We start from the raw sequence: 20279 nt of genomic DNA on the forward strand, positions 1-20279 counted from the left end.
AAAACTTTCAGCTGCCAGGTGTACAGTAGACAATGAGATGTGAGATTTCTGAGGTTGAGGAGTAGAGAAGAGCCAGAGAGGAGCTGCAGTTTTTTGTCCTTGGCTGTATGTGACAGGTGAAACCCAACAGACTCTGATGATGTCAGACAGGACACTTGTGTTGGACTCTCTCCAGGGATTTGTGGGGTATCTTGAGGTAGAGAGTGACTCACTATTCCACTTCCTCTGATCTCTGCATTATTTATGCTTTTGTCTCTGCCATTTATCATGAACCCACCCTCTCAGCCATTTATCATGACCCCCCCCCGCAGGCTCATTCTATAGTACACCTGTGATGGAATTGGTTGCAGCGATGATAGCATTTTAGTGAAGCCAATAACTAAATATACTAGCTCATATAAATATCAGGAAACTGCAGAACGGACAAGTGTGCTGTGTGGCAGTCTCTTGAAAACCTTGGCAAGCATCCCTCCACATCAAAATAGTGCAGTGAAAAATGAAATACAAAGAGGAAAATGCTGTGTTGGCTCCACTTTCTTACCTTTATATTAATTTCTCGGAGATGAAACTTGTAATAGGAGAGCCGCGGTAGGAGTTGCACAGCGACTGAATCACTGATCAATGACAGCTAATGAACACGGCAGGAGTTCTGCTCTGTTTGCCTCTCGACAGAGAGCTGCCTTCTCAAGAGAGCTTCTTCTCTGCTTTTTTTTTTTTGTGTGTGTGTGTGTTTTTTTTCTTGCCAGAAACGCACAGGAGCCTTCATTGAAACCAACTGCCTCTGGGCTCAATTAACTACCATAGATTACTCATATTGCAGATGATAAAACCGCATAGAAGATCAGGAGTGTGTTGATGCTGAAAAACATGAACAGACAGCACTGTGTGCATTGACACAGACAACTGGACATGAGACTGGACTATAAGATATGTTAGCAATGTTTAGAGGGTGAAATACTCTATGGGGACTATGATAGAAAAATAAAAAATAATGGGATTATCTCAGTTATCATAACAGAGTCTATTTGCATGCAAAACCATATACTATGTTAGGCTATTAGGTTGCTCCATGTGTCAATGTAGAGAGAAAAGACAGATAAAAAGTGAAAGTTTGATTCCCTGATGTTATTAAATGTTGCATGCATTCACTCACAAATGTGCAGAGCTGTGATCCCACAGCAGAGTCAAAGTAGGACATGTATTGTATGTATTGTGCTGTTGATATTTCGAGCTCCATGGTGATGACATGGCTTGCTTTCTGTGTGGGCACCGGGCCATGTCCTTTGTCATGACAGATAAACATCACTTAATATTCCTCCTTCAAGCTGCTCACTGTCTGTTTCTCTGCCTGCGTAGATGAAGAAGACTTGTATCCGAACAGTTGTCAATTCCAAGTATCTTTTTGTTTTCGCAACGTGAAAACCAACTTTCCTCTTTTACTTCAGAGCTTCTCATGTTTGAAATGTTTTGTTCCCAGAAAGCCTCAATGACCGGCGTCCAATTTCTAAACCTAATTAGGCCTTGTTATATGTAGAAGCCAGCATTTTCGAAAGAATCCCAGCATATTGTTTACAAAGCTGCTGGCTATCAAAGAGAAAATGTTCAGCACAGGAGAATTTACAGATGGCATAAACCTAAACACTGAACAGGCCCCTCACTGTGATGGGAATACGCAAGACATATTCCCAGTGACTTTCAAGTGGAGCTTTCTGAAGTGTGCACACATTATTGTGAAACTGCAGGGGAGTTTAAACAGTCACTGCCTCACTTTTGTTGGTCTTTTGATGGTAGAAGAAGAAAACGAACTGATGAGGTAAGAAGGACCATGGTCAAAGACAAAGGGCATCATCTATTTTCTATACCCGCTTATGCCAACTGAGGGTCTCGGGGGGGCTATCCCATCTGTTTAGGCAAGAGGCGGGGTACAAGTCGTCAGTCCATCACAGGGCCACACAGAGACAAACGAGACAAACAACCACTCACACTCGCAATCACACCCAGGGCCAAATTTAGAGACACCAATTAACCTAACATGCATGTTTTTGCATGGTGGGAGGAAGTCGGAGCTCCCAGAGAGAACCCACGCATACACAGAGAGAACATGCAAACTCCACACAGAAAGGCCCCGGCTGGGATTCGAACCAGGAACCCTCTTGCTGTGAGCGGACTGTGCTGACCTGCGGTGGTCAGCCCACACAAACAGCAAGTAATTCAAAATCAAGTGCTGCTCAGAAGTGATGGTGCTGAAGCACTCATGATAACACTCAAGTGTGAATGTGAACTGAGAGCTTGTTTAATATCACAGGCAATTTAGATGTGATGCATTAGCAAATCTGTCTGTTAATTGGTTAAAAGTTGTCTTTTTACTCTCATTTGCTCAAATGACCAACTTATGTGAATTGCCAAAGAGAGCATTTTTTTTCTTGCTTCAATCATCTGATTGTTTCACTTCCATTCTTCATCTCTTACAGTCTGTACCATTGGCTGCCTCACAGTGAAAAGATGGAGTGGGGTATAAATGATTGTGCATTAGGTGTCATTGGCTTATCACTATTTAAAATTGATATTAAAGTATTTTTACACATCACAAATCCATACATTTTACAAAAAAAAAAAAAAGCAAAATAGAAGGAGAGAAAGAAAAGCAGCCCAAAATAGGAAATGTCCACTGTGGCAAAGAGCGTGAGATGAACCAGGGCTGAATGGTAACTCTTTGACTGAAACGTGTCACAGTCCCTCGACTCTGCTCAGTTCATCTTATAAGGTGACAGTCACCTTCATGCTGCATCAGAAAACAAATCAATCACAACACAGGTGGGAGCCGCCTGCCATGTCATCCCGTGTGACTCTGAATATTCATTCAGATTAACATGCTGACAAAAAAAAAAAAAGAAGTTTGGTGAGGTAAATGATTGACTTGCCTGTTGAGGTGGCCAGCGTGCCAGTGTGAGCGCAGAACAAACCGAGGCCCTTTCTTTTCTCAGCTCTCCGTCTTCCTCCTGCTACCGAGTCACCGCCTTTGGAGTTTACCACAGGAGTCTCTTCAAATGATTGAGGTGGAGAATTAAGATTAATGCACTTCCATGTTCCACCTAGGCTCGGAGGTGAAAAATTCTTCTAATTAAGACATGGGGGGGCTGCAGACTGGTTCTATGTAGAGGCTGGGAGTGGGTTACCTCGACTGTTACCATGTAGCAAAAAGAGCTGATAAAGGTGTGAGATATTTCCGAGTGTGATGCATGCTGCGGCCTTGGAATAACAGTGTGGGAACTGAGTGACCTGTCAGACAACTCACTCTGACTTATTGTTATTGGGATAAAGTGGCAAAGCCCGTAGCAATAGCTGCTGCATCATTTCATCATTTTAAGTGATCATTGTTGTGTTGTAACCTATGTGAATCATCACTGCCCAGTCCCACACAGGGGTGGCTCCTCCAGAGTCTACCTTATTTAATACTTTCATGATGAGAGCTAGAGGAGTATATTGATGTCAATCATGTCTGCACAAAGTATAAAGCCACAAGCTGCTGTTGATTAGCTGAGGAAAATAATTGGAAAAAGGAGAGAGCAGCAAGCTTGTCAGCTCTGTCCGACTGTCTAGAAAAACATCTCCCACTAGTTACAAAGCTCACTTTAAGGCACAGAATCTTTGTGATATCTTCAACATGTCATATGTACACAGTGATTGTATTGTGATATACATGATATAATGTGCTAATCTGTGAGGTACAGTGTTGGTGGGTAGATTTTGTTTGTGTTCTTGGCATTAGGCGTACACTTGGAATATTGCAGTCACAGCTGGATAAGTCCATTAGTTTACATCTAGAATTAGAGCAGACTTCCTTATGTTCCCCAACTTAAATATTCTAAGTTCCCCAGCAGTCACTTGTGTTCAGATCTCATTCCTCATTGCTTTGTGGTTGGCCTGCAAATGAGTGACCATATTCCACACGAATCACTAGCCCATCAAACGTGGCTTGAGTGGTTTATATCAGTGTGTCGTCACGGCACCGACATTACTTTTAAACCTGTACTAAAATCCACTGGCGCCGAACACACATGTTCGTGCCAGGTGTTAACAGGCTTTATATTATCTTTAGGTGGACCCCAGCCTGCTGTTTCTACCTGCTCTGCTGAGCTGTGCTAATCTAATCTAATTGGCTGCTGCAGCTCGTTTGGTATAAGCTGCCATAAATTTGGCATCAGTTCTCTCATTTGATTCTTTTCTTTCTTTTTTTCTTTTGCAACACCATTCCCATTTTTTCCTTTAAATCACATTTATAGAACTGAACATTAGGGAGATCGGGTGACTTGAGGAACAGCAGCGATGGCATGTTCATTCATTGATTGGTTTTTATGTAGGAGAGGCAATATCTAATGCAACTCATGTATATTTAACGGACTCCATTACTCGTTTCAAAACAAGGATGTTGTGGAAATTGAGAGAAATTCAGCACTTGACTTTATTATGCGCCTTACTTGTTGGCATATACCCTACAGTTCAGTTTTTACTTGAAGGCAGTGAATTTACATGCATGGCTGGGCCTAATAACAATAGATTCTTCCCTTGCTGATGAGACTAACCACTATTTAGATATATTCCACCCCCTACTATTTGCGTCCTGCAGGGCTCTTGGGATGTTATTTCCATCGCAGGCTTGTACAGTAGCTGCTTAAATGTAAATATATCCATAGAGGCAGATCTGTATATCCTCTGTGAGTATTATACACTATTCTTCGTAATTATCCATTTGTGCGCAGAGAAGCATCCATGGAGAGTTTGATCATCTGGTAATGTTCTTTAAGTATCACCAAGGTTTAGCTGCTTCCTCATTATTCTGACTTTGTCTTTAAGTTTATTCCCAGTCATTTACTCTCACAGTGTGACGCCCGGTGTTCGTCTTTGATAGTTGCTCAGATTGTTGTTGCCGTTTTTGTCAAAAGCTACAGGAATACTTGGCATGATATTCCACAAATAGAGACTTTTCCCTTTTCTTTTTTTCCTTCTTCTGTTTTTTTTCCAGAGGACGGTTAACCTGAGGGAGGATTGAAATATTTCACTCTCATGTTGATGTAAATGAGGACAGAAATGGGCAGGTTGTAGATTTAGAATGCTTCATTAGATTGAATCCACTGTGCCTTTGTGTCTTTTACGTGAGCAATCTCCTATAGCCCGATTAAATTAGTGTGCAATCTCGTGTACCTGCAGTAAATGAATCTGTCCATCAGCTTGTGTCTCAGGGATGCTTCTGTCTCGCCATGGCTGCTTTGGATTTTCAGACAGAAAAGTCAATTTTATGAACCTTTAAGTTGAATTTTCTTCTTCTTTTTTTTTCCAATGTTATTTTTGGAGACTGTACAGAACATGTACAGCAGATATATATATATATATATATATATATACATATCTGCTGTACATGTTCATTGAGAATATTGGTGACATCGGCAGTCTTTTATTTTATCCCTGACCTCTTGACTCAACAGATTGCATCAGTCCACTTTGAAATTTAGAGGTCTCCAGGGAGACATGGGGATAAATTTGAATATGATGTCAAAAAAAACCCAAAACAAGTCACGGTGTGTTCATTTTCGTGATGGATGAGTTGGCAAGTTGGATTGCTTCCTGACAGAGAGCAAATGGAAGCTGAGCTAGATTCTGAAATGCTCCGTAAAGCAGATATTCTCATGGCAAGCTTTGTAATTTGCCAAGATTCCTATTATTCAGATTGACAGACTCTCTAACTGTATCAGTTTTTGTTTTGACATTTTGATGCAGTGAGCAATGCCCTCAGGGCTTTCATTTAGGATTTCCCCCACATCGCTTTGGCTGTCATGTGTAAAATGTAATAAAGGGATGATAATGAGCGTCAATTAAGAGGTACGAACGGCTTGCTAACGGTAACTATTTTTGTATTTCCTGTTATGAATTATAAAGTGAGCGCTTCAAACGCGGGAATGCATGCACTTACTGAATGAGGCAAAGCCAGTCATGTTCCAGTGTATCTAAATCGAAAGGAGAGTCATGATGTAGACAGCTGAAGTCTTTGTGGAACACAGAGCTCTAGCAAGAGTTTCCACTGCCACGAGTCAGAGATTATTAGCTCCTCTCAGGGTACATGTGTTGGTTATCTGACCAAGAAACAGAAGTTCAACCCGTCCTGATGGGTAAGTCCAGTGTATTCATTAAGGAGTGCAGCTGCATACAGATATAGCTCACTGACTCGAATAATGTATCTAAAAACCGAACTTCCGAGCATATAGCCAACTATAGAGCTTTTAAAAGCTTCAAGTAGGAGAGCGTCATGTGTGACATAATTAAATTCCATCCAAGTTAATTCAAACTGTTTAATGATGCAGGGAGAACAATCTCTTTGGCTGTGCTGGCAGTGAGAGGGTCCACAGAGGCTACGAGTGAAGGGAAGTTCAGAGACACACAGAGAAGAGGAGGTCTTGATTTATAGAGACTTGGAAGTTGCAGCTGTGTTGGAGAGCATATTCTTATTGGTGTAAATGTTTATTTAATTATGCCAAATCTGATGTTTTTTTTCTCTTCTCACCGCTATTTAATTGACGGCTTCTGCTTCGATCCATTTTGCTACTTTAACTAATCATATAAATGTGAATGATTAGAAGTATAAAGTTATTATCAATACTTGCTTAAGTTTGTGGGTTACATTTTGGGTTTTCATGATCAGCCTGCAGTGCTTTTCTATTTATCAAAGCTAATCTTCTCTCCCACAATGAACTAATTGAAGGCATTCATATTGTGCTTTTGCATCTTTTTTTCAGGAGTCGAGGCCAGGCGTTTGGGGGGAGAAGGAGAAGATGAGTCTGGCGGGTAATCCCACTCCACCTATCCATCAACCTGGAGAATATTTCCAGCATATCCCTGCAGAATGTCAGAGCCGCGCTGAGCAGAAGATGAGTCTATCATCTTTCTTTCTAAGACTTTCCCTAGAGTTTCTATCAAAACACATAAACACAGTATTACCATTATTTCTATCGTCCTCCGTCCTTTCATGTCAAAGGAGGATCGCGGCGGTGAGTAGATGCAACTGATTGAGTTGTGTTCTGTGCGGCACGCTGAGCAGCAGCCCTGTTTGAAAACTACAGGATGTGACAGGAGCCTTTGTCTGTCGCTGACATCACTTTGTATGCGTTGTGATGGAGCATGTGCCAGAGATCTCCTGTCTAATAGGAAGTGAGACACTTAAAGAGATGACCCTGGCTGAGTTGCCAGAGAGCAAGCTAGGCTCTCCCATTACTCCAGCACTTGTTAATTAGCGTCTGTCGCTGGACTAACTTGTACCTGTCAGTGTGCCCAGCTCTCCTATATTCAATAAGTTGAGGGAATTGACTCGGAATGCCGGCTAAGCTCCAACAAACTGCAAATGGTGCATGGGATACACCCTGATATTCTCTCCGACCTGACAGCTTTACATGTAAGAAATTGTTTTTAATGAACACAGACTATCTCAGCTTGTTTCTACAGCTGGTGTGGAATATTTTATCTGTTATTGGCTAGGGGGCATACAGGTTGTTTTGTTGTATTATTATTTTTTTTTTTGAGTTCTTAAGCAGTCCCAGTGCCGTATGTCAATGTATCAATACCAAAGCCATTTTTGTGTGATAACCCAGTGCCTATTTACATTAAAGAGACATGGTGAAACTGCCTGGTCATTGGTAATTATTGGTCTTGTTCCGTGGGCCACTCTGTGTTCACTCAGGCAGAACAAGGTCGAGTTTATTGCAGACATTTCTTCTCTTCACCCCTGGGATTAACCATGCTGTTCAGATTCATCCCTCTACATTCCATTAGATGATTTATAAGCCGACAACACTATTCTACATAATGAGTAAAGCATGAATTATGGTTAAAGTAATACAAATATTTCATTTACATGCAGATCAACTCTGACAAGCAGAATTTTTCCGAGTTAGACGCTATCCTATTTTAGGGCTAATCGCTCTCTGTTTGCAGATACGCAGTCATCCCAAACATTTTACATGTTTTGAATAATGGATTCTCTCTGTGATTGTTTGTTGCTGTCATATGCGAAATAGCTACCTGGCATAAAGTCTGACTTGTGTAACTGTTACAGAAACACCTCCCCAGAGCACATGCACACATATACCCGCAGGCCTGCGCAGGAGCATACTGTTTCCTTCTTATTTGGGTGGGACTGTTGATCAAACCCTCGGTTCTGCACAAACGTGCAAATCTCTCTGTACAGTAGCGCTTGACCTTGCTGTGTCCTCATGCCCCCAGACACCTGTCTGAAATTAAATGACAGATTAGTGGCTCCAGGCCCAAAGAGGGGTTTATTTGGTTGGCCCTTCTCTGTGAAGAAAAAAAATAATGCTGTGGGATTTAAGGAGGGCAAAGCCAGTCTTGAAGATCTTTCTGTCTTCTGGTAGTAAGTGATGGAGCCAGTGATGTCTGCAAAATGTCAAAGTGCCAAATGCCAAATGCCAAAATGTCTGCAAACACTTCTAAACTGTGGAGAGAAGGGACAGAAGCAAAAATAAATCTATAGATTTGTGAGTTACTTAAACTGAGTGATTGGAAGCAAAAGTTATATGTATTTACTGAATGTATAGAATAGCTTTGTGATGGAAAAAAAGCTAAGAAAACGTCAGATTGAAGGAAATCCGATGAAGCAGCAGCTTGGTGTTGATTTAGACACTGGATGTACAGCCTGGAAATAAAAGAAAATCATTCTTGTGAGACAAAACAGAGCAAATGCCCAGCCCTCAATTAATTGGAAGTCTGTCAAGCCTTTCACAATCCTTCAAGCAGGCTTCAAATGCAGATGACCATTAGTTGGCAGTCAGAAAGTAATTAATATAGTGAAAATATTGTGTTTTCGTAGCCAAAGTGAACAAAACAATGCCTTGGTGTTGAGATTTCATAATGAAAGCAACATATCATTTGAACGCAAACCCCGATTTGGCCGAGACAGATAATTGATACTTCACTTGCACTTTAAAAGTGACATCTGTCCCCTATCTCTTGTATTGTGATGCTTGTTTGCTTTATTAGTAGAACTCGGTTATTTAAATAAAAGGTGACATAGGCGACATCATTATATGATCCTCATACTTGATCGTACAGAGCGCTGTTTTCAACAAGTTTATGGCAAAATTGCAATATTAAAGACGAGTGACGAGTGCAGAACTTTGTTACTACATCAACAGTAAATAAGATCAGTTCTTCTCTTCAGTTGTGGTGTTTTAAAAGTAAACATTCTGCACAGTGCTTTGATTTAATTCCAAGGTGGTATGAGCATAAAGAGCCAATCAAGAAACATAGTTTCTGGCAAAATAAATGTAGATTCATCCGGAGCGGGATACATTCAGGAAAAGGTGATACAGAAGAGTTGCAGCTGGCCCGAGTTTCACTTCATGGATCTACAGTTCAAAGACTAGAGCCAGAGGAGAAACAGCGAGGCTTTCAGGTAATGTTTGACTACTCTAAAACCGCCACATACTCACGATAACACAATTCTCATTCTGATTCAGTGTGTGTTTCCATCATCTTTGTGCTGTTAGTGGTGCTAAAAAGAGAAGATTCACTAAAACAGAAGCGAAAAAAGAGCATTTAAAAAATGCTGTCCGTGTGGATGAGATGACACAGAAGACATATCTACTTTTCAAAAAGCTCTCCTCCTGTTCAGAGCTTACACACCCTGCCTCAGACTGTGATCCAAACATACACGATATTTATATTAGCACATTTGCTACGCTGCATTTAACTTGATTTGAACATAAATGGGGCCTTTAAAGTTGTAGCTCAAATAAGAACAGCTATGCTCTTTAATTTTTAATGCATGACAAATGCTCGCCTGGAAGTCCTACTTTCACCCCCCCTTTTGTTTGAAGGAAACGTCAGTGTTGGCATCTTTTCATTGCTACATAAATAGTGCCTGTGTTACATTTGTTAGAAGTGATCGGGCTGGAGGAGACAAACGGCAAATCCTCCCTCCATAAATACACCTGGCCTGCATTCTGCTTACGATGAGACACCTGAGGTCAGTTGCTCTTTGTCCAAGTACTCTGGACCCAGAGCTCAGCTGGTTTCAGTCTAATCAAGGACTTATTCACACCACAGAGAGCAAGTGAATGCAATTAGGCAGATGGTAGTAAAAAAAAAAAATTCAGCTCCATGACCAGGATTGAAGACCACTGTGTAATTGGTTTATTCATGGAAACGTGGGATACTCTATCACAAGTTATCAAGATGCATGTAAATAGGTCGTGCTATAGCTGCTGGTCAGATGCTTGGGATGTATCATGTAAACACTGTCTGCATGTGTGCACATCATCTTTACAATCTGCTGGATTTGTTCACCATTTACAGAGAAAACCAGCCTTTTCTACTGTTTGGTTTCTGCTTCACTTGTGTGTTGGGTGTACAGAGGCCGGAGTGAAATATAAAACAGGCAAAGACACTTAACCTCACTGGATTCCAATGGTGCAGGATATTGTGTGTTAACACCAGTACTTTAGGACTGAAGCTGCAAACGGCAATGATGTTTTATGATTTTTAAAAAATGTTATTTTCACTGCACAAATCTGCCACAGACAACCAAGAGAGGCTCCAGGTTAAGAGATGTTAATTATAATGTAGAGTAAAGTGTTACATGAATGGAGTTGTCTGTATTCCCTGAGTCAAACCTCAATTTATTCCAGTCGGTGCACTACTCTCTCTAATCATTAGCACAAAACCTGAGTGAGAGAGTCTTTGCTGTTTGACCCATTAAAAGTATTGAGATAAAGTGATACCACTTTTTTTCACTCTCAGCTCTCTGGGTTAGTCAAAGCAGATATTCCTTAACCCAAGTCTGATGTTGGAATAATAGGTTAGTGACAGAGCAAAGCCATAAAGAGAAAGAATTCCATGTCTTCTTAAAGACACCGATAGAAAACACAAGTATATGAGATTCACATTTATTATAAAATACTCACCTGCAATCCAGTGTAATCCATAAGGAGGTCCATGTAAATATAAAGGATTCCTGAATAAAGAAAAGATTGCTGAGCATTTCTTAAAACCATCTTTTTTTTCTATGTTTTTATGTAATTTTTAAAGTGTCCTTGCAGACAAAATAGGTGGGTATAAGGTTCGATTAAAATTCCTCAACCATATCATATTGTTAAGAGGCGAGAAAACGTGAAAACGAAAGGAAGAAAAAGTTCAAAGTAACTGAATACAAAGCACTCCATTCTCTCTCTCTATGTATCTCAAGCAGCCATACTGGGCATGAGATATTGGCCTGAGGATTTAACAGATTTTTAAAAAGAACAACAAAGATTTCATCTGGGGAGTGAGACACGCTGAAGAAAAAAAGACAATTGAGATGCTAAGAATAAAGTCTCAGTCTTAATTTTCAAAAACACCACTTGTGAGTGCATACACTGAATTCCTTGTTAGGATTTTTACCCAGCATTTCACAGCTGTCACGTCTCTAACATTCCAAATTTTACAGGCATGAGATAGAGAATAAGATCAAGGATGGAAACAGCATTAATAATATGGTGGACCTTATGCCAGACTTTCATGGCGAAGAGGGAGATTAGCCTTAAGGGAGAGCTCTTGATATATTCTGGATAAAGAAGGAACAACATTTCAGATTCAAGCGCCTGGAAATATTCCTCTCTGAGTGAACAGGCCGAGGGTCTCAGAAAAAGTAGCACCACTGCTTTTTGTGTTGAAATGAGCCAGCTGTGGTATGTCCACCTCCTGGATTCATCCCTGAGTTGGGAGGAAACCATGTTTGGGCAGATCAAGTGGATCATGGTCTTGGGGCTTCCAACATGGCTGAGCTGCCAGACCTTAGTGAAAGATAGATGGAGCAGTGGAATGCACTCTCAAGTCTTTGTTGCTGTATGATATCAGAATTGCATTATTGACCGTAGATGCTTACATCCTGCTGTAACATTACTGTCTCTTTACCCTTTTTCTTACATAAGCGTACCACTTGATGAAAAGCATTTCCAGAAAAATTTCACAGATGTTAATTCATGCTTTTGCTCTCGCAACATCCAGGTAAAATGTTATATGCGTTCCCATTTTCCAAAGAACAGATAATTAATACAAAAACAGTCAATCATGCATGGTGTTTGACAGAGCAACTTCATCTCGAACTAACCCCTGAACAAGGCAGTTTGAGAACAAATTAAATTTACTAATTTCATTGGTAAACACCAGTCGAATTTTGGGCTGCAACTGGTTGTGATAGAAATGTTGTCTCGGCACATTTGTACAGATTACACATTGAATTGTAACCTGCATCCATCTTGACCTTTCTCAAATGTCACACTATACAAATATATGTATTTTTTCTTCAAACATATTGTTTTTTTTTAAAAAAGGTGTTTAATTTCATCTTTGTCAACTACCAAAATATCAACAGCTGGTACAAAATATGTTCTAGCTTAGCTTCACAAATTCAAAATAAAAATTCTAACAACCACAGTAAAAAGCATCCCATACTTTAAACTTTAAACTCATGAACAGAATGGACGAAAATTAAGCAATTCCTTTTCCATCTTATACATTTGTTGCAAACTGATTTAAATTCTGTGTCATACTGGTACAGCTAAAATGATAAGAACAACTTTTTAACCATTACTTTTTTTTTAGATTGTTTGATTAATGAGAATAAAGATATGAGCCCCGTGTTTTACTGTTTGGAGCATGTGATTTGTATCATTGTGAGACAAACAAATTTTGCCCTTTTTCGGACGGTCTGAACAGCTTAGATGCTGATAGAATATGGTCTCCTCTATGGAAACGATGATGAAGAAATTAAATGAAACGATGATTCCTTTCCTTTTATGGCCCAACATGGGTTGTCGCTTCAAAAGTCACACCCAAAAACCGGCAAATTTCACAATTACTGCAGTCATTGTATGAATGTAGCAGTAGATGTGCTAGATGTAAACTCCTGAAATGCGTAGTTAAGCTACTAGACTGATCACAAGCAGTCGACTGCTTCACATCACTGGGGTTTTTTCTGTTGATGCGTTGGCAGCTGAACTTGGCAGGTTATCAAATTCCATGATTTGCCAAAAAAAGTGAGTTTCAGCAACATGCCCTCTACACCAACATGCAATTTTGACTTGCTGTTATGTCCGCTGATCAGTGAAATTGTGCCTTATCTCCAGCTGAGTCTCTGAAGATGCTGGGAAGGAAAGGTCAGATGGCCGTTGTTTACTTTTAAGTCGCAGCATCACACACTTGCAGGTGTGTTTGATACAACAAATTGCAGAGCTGCACACTGACATGGGCCCCGGTGGTATGTGGGCAGTTTTTAGACTCGAGGATCCTTGACAACAAGTCCAAAGATTCTGTAAAGAAGGGCAGACCTTGTAATGTCATGTGAAAAGCAATATCACCATGCAGTCGAACACATATAAAGAAGAAATAGGTTTGCTGTCAAGCCATGATATTCACTTTACGGGTGCTTTTCAAATGGTCAGATGCTAAAAGTGTGAGTGTGGTGTTTTCCAGGAAGCAAGCATTTCATTTCAAGTACATTCTTTTTGTATAAAAAATACATTTGAGACTGTTATAACGATGATTTTTTTTTTTCCCCACCGGCACTCTGCTGTCATTATACTTTCAGATCTGACAGTAACATTTAAGCAACAGCTGTACGATAGTATAATCCCAGTGTGGCACAAAAGCGAGTGCTCTTTGAATATAATAATGTATGTAGCAATGTCCTTGTTTTTCATCAACACTAATGGTTGAAAGCTGAAATATTCTGTTGAATATGAATCAATACAGACCCAACGATATTTTCTGACACCTCAACCCTCTCATTTATAATTAAGGTGGAGACAACAGTGTTGGCTCAATTCACACCCTTTACTCTTCTCTGCCTGTCTGGATTCAAGTGAAATAAAAGCATTTTCTTGTAACTTCATCAAAGTTTAATCATCGATTATCATCATCACTTCAAGGTGGAACACAAGACAAAAAAATCAAGTTTGCTGCCTTCCATCTTTGGATGTTTAACTGTGTTGAAGCATTTGAAGATGGTCCCTGTCAGAAACCAGCAGGACACAGGACACACGTGCAGGATCTTTACAGAATAAGAAAGTTTATTTAGAAACTTCTCAACAGGTGTTTCTGTCACAGCTTATGTTTTTCTGTCACAGTTTATGTTTTGATTGCTGTTATGTTCAGGCTTTGTCACAGTTTATGTTTTGATAATTATGTTTTCAGGTTTTTGTCATGTTTTTAGATTCAGTTCTTGTCATGTTTCTCCCCTGCCATCAGCTTCACTCACATCACCCGTTTTCTTGTCATCAGCTGCACGCGCTCAGTAATCACTCCCTCCACAGCATTTAGTCTCCTGGTTTTCTCTCGTTCATTGCAGAATCCTCACCAACCCTTCGTGTCTTGTCCACAAAAGCTAAGTCTGGTTTCCTGCCTCATAGTCTTGTTTTTTTCACGTTTAAGTATTTCTTATTATCTGGCTCAGCCGCACTTTGTTTTTTGCCATGCTCCCTGTTTTGTAATTTTGAAAAATAAACCTTTTTTGATTTTGAAAGACTGCATCTGGGTCCTACCTCCCCACCGTCCCTGACAGTTTCCAACAGAGAGACAAGAGATATGACAAATCTATGACACTGATCTCAATAACTAAGGCAGAGATAAATGCCAGTATAAAACTTAATCAAAATAAACATTCACGCCACTCCAGGAGGAAAATGAAAAACTCTAAAAGATTATTATTCAAATTTAGCTGCTCTCTTCTAAAGAGGCGTAACAAAGGAAAGCTCTCCTAATGGAGGATCTAGAAAATTCAAAAGGGAACAAGGTCATGCAACCACTCCTATAACGGAGGTGCTAATAAACTTACAAATCAAAATCACTCCTAAATGGAGGAAACCAAATCAGGCTACAAAGGTCATCAAAAGCTAAACTGGAATTCTAATCAAATTTTAACCAAAACAAAACTCTGAAGGAGGTACGCTCGACTGCAGTGATCAAACAGAGATCAAAGATACTGAGTGCAATGGGGATCAAAATACTGAGGACAGTGGATTCAAAGGCTAGAGGTTCGGCGGCTAGGATGATGACTGAAAGTACGACACACTGGCACTGGACAAGGGAAGACGAAGACTATTTAAACGCATGAGGAACCAAGGGAACAGGTGGAAACACTTAGGGAAGTTAACATTTCAAAATAAAACAGAAAGTGACGAGACAAAGGATTTCAAAAAGTGTTCGGAGATCATGACAGTCCGCAGAGATCACAAACTGTAAAGCATCAGGATCCAAAGACAGAAGAGTTTGGAAATGTTATTCAGTCAAAAATTGATTAAGAATGTCTGTTCTAGAGAACTGAGGGTACAAAGTGTCTCACTGTGATTCTGGACACTGTGGCTTTTGTTCCATTCCATTTAACTACAACTTTTTTAAACACATCTGAACAAGCAATGTTACAAGTGTTTTTTAAGAAATTATATTCTCACAATTTTTACATTCTGATGTTATTTTCATGATTTAAACAACTTTCCAGTCACTGGGGGAATCAAGGTGCACGTGTCATACCCTCACATCCATAAGATAGAAGCTGGGGTTGCAAATTAGAAGCCAATCATAAGAAATATGCTGTTTGAGCACGTGCCAATATCTTAGGTCTTCAAGTAAAAAGGTTATGGATGTCTGACTCTGGCAAGGAATTTCAAGATTTTAAAATTGAGAGTCAAAAAGAGATCACACAAATTATACCTGTTTTCGAGGCAGCCAGGAAAAAGCCTTTTGTGTTCAAGCAGAACATTGGAGCAAAACTGCAAAGATCAGGCGATATGGAATATTGTAGCACTGTGCACTGGAAGGAATCACAGATTGTCGTCTCATCGTAGAAGCAGCACACATGCAGAGCAAAAACATATTTTCAGACCAGCCTCGCGCTGATTGTGAAGCAGGATGCCACCAATATAATTGTGTGAGGTTGTTTCACTGCCCTATGAACTAGGCAGCTTGAAATTAGTGATCCAATCGTCAATTTGCTCTTATCAAAAAAGCATATGAGGAGAATGTCAGGTCATATGTCTGAAAAATGAAGTTTAACCAGAAGTGGAGTGGAGCTTACAACAAGAATGTGATCTTCAACACATTTGCAATTTCACTAAATGATGGCTCAAAAGAAGACATTGTGGGATGTAAAAACGGTGAAAGATGTAGTCAACACCCACACGTGAATCCCAATGATATGCTGTGCGTGATTTAAAGCAGGCAGCAGGTATTGGGGGGGGGGCATAAAAGATAATAAAATATACAAGATTAGCTTTTAAGGGTCTAAAGAATCATTACTTTTATTGATATCCTTGTCTGTGTTTGCAGGCCTCAGTTCAAAGAGAATAAATGTTTTTTCATGTTCTGATGAGTTGAAAGTCCACATCGTGCTTGCTTTTTTACATTAAGGGATTGCTAATGTCATGGGCCTTCACAAACAAGATGTTGGCGCAGTGTACACTACATGTTGCACAGAACATAACTAAGAAAGTGTTCACAATCCCCGCTGCAACCTGCTTATCAATCGCCATTGAGTTTATTATTTCTGGACAGTTGTGTAAAAGCCAACAAAAGCAGCAGCTTTACCAACTGTTGTGACTATGAGCAATAATTTTTTTAAGCAGTGCTCCCAGTACATACATTTATTTGTCGTTTGTGTGTTCATGTGCAGATTATTGAGTATCCACAAAATCCGGGTTTTATTTTTCTCCCAGTTGTTCTGTATATCTCCTTTGGGTTTTAATGTTCCACAAATAATGATCAGTCACTGGGTGCACTGAAGAGCAGATAAGTAATGACACTCCTGGTTGGCCAATAAAAACTGTTTTGATTTGTCTGTGCTTGCATATTTGATTTTCCCCATAAATTCGATTCACAATCTTATTACATGTAATAAGGATGAAGTGATATCTCGCTAGATTGTATTCCCTTTTCAAAACAAATTCTTCAGAGGTGCTGGAGTGAATCACTGGCCCAAACTTGGGAAAACAAAAGACACTGCGAAGGCAGAGGCTTATTTTAGCAACTGGAACGTGTGCTTCGCCAGACTCATCCAGTTGTGCTGGGCTAGGCCGTCCCTAATTAAAGTGTTCTGCTCTGCAGAGTCCCACAGTGGTCCTGAGCATGCAGAAGCTGTCTTATTCTTTCCATTCATCACATCTACTGTAATTACTTTTGTTTACAGTGGAGGAAACGGCAGCTGTCTGATTAGAAGTTATTGAGGAGATAACTCATAGGTAATTTCAAAATGGTGCTCAGCTTCTCTCCTGGGTGCTGATTAATCATTTCCTGTATGTAGTGCGGGGTAAATGTGGAGACGCTCATGGAGAATGACCCCGACAAATTACCACAGTGCTGTCAAATCTCTTGACCATTTTCCTTTAGAGTTGTGCCCCTTGTTTTCTCTGTGGTGATGATGGCTTCTCTTTTCCTGAGGCAAAATTGCAGTCTGCAAAACAGAGCAATTACTTGCCCTCAATCCAAAAAAAATCTTTCTCGCAAAGCAGAAGAATATTTATATCATGTTACTTTAAAGGACAGTTTCTGTTCTCAGTGTTTTATGGGTTTACTGAGATAGATCGAATGATTGGGGTTGATTGAGACCTGGCAGCACAGTGTCATGACTGGTCCTCAGTGGGCCGCAATGTATGACGTTTTACAATATGCAACACAGGTCAATGAATTGTGTGAAATACATACCAAGATATCCATCGCTGATACAAAATTAAATGTGCGACATCAAAATGGGCAATCGATACGCCAGTATCCACCTTCACTGTAAGCCATAGCTACCATAATGGTAATATTGTGACATTTCTTTTAGATCCAAATAAGATTTAAAACTGCTGAAGGGATGACTTTTGCGTGTGAAACATATCTAGTCTTTTGCATGTTTCACTGTTTTTTAAACATTCAAGTCAAGTCACCTTTATTCATATAGCACATTTAAAAACATCCGAGGTTGACCAAACTGCTTCATGGAATACAAATGCAACAACCATAAAAACAACTATAAATAATACATCCTAAAAATTACAATTTTATAAAACAAAAACAAATTCTGCTGGGATGATAAAGTTTGCCCATCTACAGAGGAAGGCAGAGAAGAAGAGATGGGTCTTTAGCATTGATTTGAATTGCAGCAGTGGAAGAAAATCTAATCTAGGGAGGTAAACTGTTCCATATTTTATGGGGAGCTACTGCAAAAGCTTGTTCACCATTTGATTGTAGCCTGATTCTAGTGACATCGGGGAGCAGTTGGTCGGCTGACCATGGATCTCTAGCTGGGGTACGTGCATTTAAGAGATCAAGTAAGTGAGTTGGAGCCTGTCCATACTGAGGATCCTGCATGCCAGAGGATCGATTTAAAAGTGTTGTTGTTTACTTTTAAATTCGTCCTCAGGCGTGCAGGGAGCCAGAGGAGTGCAGTACAGATGTAATATGGTCCCTTTTTTTCTTTCCTGTAAGTAGATGAGCAGCAGTATTCTGAACTAACTGCAGGCATCAAATGGATGGCTGATCTCAACCCGCACCCAAAACATTACAGTAATCAAACCGAGAATCTATGAGGGCATGGATCACCCTCTTTAAATCTTTAGTGGGGGAGATAGGGCTTTACTATTGCTATAACAACTGGAAAAAAATGGACCTCATAACTGGGGAGATCTGCTTGTCAAATTTAAAAGCATTGTCAAAATATACATCAAGATTCTTCACAAAAGAGTGAATATTACAAGCAAATGAACCTTGAGTGCCCATATCGAGAAATCCAGATTCTCCAAAGATTATAACCTTGGTCTTATTTTCATTGAGCTGAAGGAAGTTTAAGATCATACAAGACTTCATGATATTTAGACAAGCAAGCAGCAGCTGCAGTGAACACTGTTTTGGGGGGTTTAAATAGGGGCCAAATAGATTAGTACATTATCTCAAAAATTGATTCAGGTGCAGCAGTGAGAGGATATATAGAAGCCCAACACAGAACCTTGAGAGACACCACAGGTGAGTGGGGCTTTTTCAGGAGTAACCATCCAGGTGGACTCAAGAACTTCTGTCTGATAAGTAGGGCTCAAACCACTTGAGTGCAGCATCTTTTTTTCATACTTTTTTTTTTTTCAACCGTTACAAGAGGATGGAATGATCAACAGTGTCAAAGGCAGATGTTAAGTCAAAGAGTACCGAGATGGAAGAGTCTCCTGAATCTAAAGTTAGAATCAAATAATTAAAACCTTTAGAAGAGCAGATTTGGTGCTGTGAAGGGTCCGAAAACCAGATTGGAATTTTTATTATACATCAAAATGTTTGTAGCCGAGTAGAAATTTCTCTAGAACTATCGATAAAAGGGCAAATTATAGATGGGGATAAAATTAGAAAGGACAGAAGGGTCAAGAATCTCCCTTTCTAACAAGGTCTGCACAACATGTCTAAGAGCAGCAACAACACAGCCAGAGACGAGACTGGTGTTTACCTATGACACAGTACATAGTCCAACAGTGTCAAATATTTATTTGAGAAGTCGAGAGGAGATGCAGTCAGAGGGGCAATTTGTGGGCAGTATAAGATGAACCACCCTAGACAGGGAGGACAAGGAAATTGGCTCAAACTGCTCAATGACAGCTGAATAGTCAGTAGGAATAGAGGGGTCATGATTATTAAGTATGTTTGGTGAGGAGTGGAGGTGAGTAATTTTTTCAATGAAGAATTTAAGAAAAGACTCACACAGGGCAGGTGAGGGTGTAATAGGACTGGAATTGCAGGGATTTGTAAGTGCAGTAAATCACTAAAAAGGACCCTTCAGTTAAGTACATGGAGAGCTATTATTGATCGCTTCTAATTTATCAAACTGTTACTGTCCCAGTACTAATAAGGGGACATTGAGTCTCAGTCAGTCATGATGTAGGACAGATAGCTGCATTCCATTTTCCATGGCCCTGATATTCTTAATTTATCTGACTGTCTAATTTAAGGACCCCGTTTCATTTCACTGTATAATGTGCAAGGACTGCAGTTATAATTATTCAAACATGTCTCATCGATGTCAAACATATTCATTCATTTGTATCTCTGTTTAATTGCTCTCTAATCACTTGGGAGTAAAAACAAAAAGCTATGAAGTTTGACCTTCCGGTGTCTTCTTGTCATTGGGATATAGAGCAACTGGCAGTGTGTTTATGGGTCCTTTGTTTTAAGAAAAATAACATGGTCCTGCTCAGTGGAGTTTATGTGAGTGGAATACTCAGGTT

General features: G+C 39.9%; 1 protein-coding gene across 2 annotated transcripts in view; it reads left to right on the forward strand.

The window, feature by feature from the left end:
• cd276 (CD276 molecule) overlaps positions 1-7673 on the forward strand; it is a 62184-nt gene extending 54511 nt beyond the window's left edge. For both annotated transcript variants that reach the window (XM_072380242.1, XM_072380241.1), the window contains one exon: positions 6789-7673. Coding sequence is in view for 1 of the 2 variants with exons in the window: in XM_072380241.1 (XP_072236342.1) it covers positions 6789-6841 (53 nt within the window). In the remaining variant the exon portion in view is untranslated. The remainder of the gene's footprint in view (positions 1-6788) is intronic.
• Positions 7674-20279: the final 12606 nt, after the last annotated feature.

Source organism: Leuresthes tenuis, unplaced genomic scaffold (genome assembly GCF_036924035.1).
Source record: "Leuresthes tenuis unplaced genomic scaffold, fLeuTen1.0.hap1 SCAF_2, whole genome shotgun sequence".
NCBI lineage: Eukaryota > Metazoa > Chordata > Actinopteri > Atheriniformes > Atherinopsidae > Leuresthes > Leuresthes tenuis.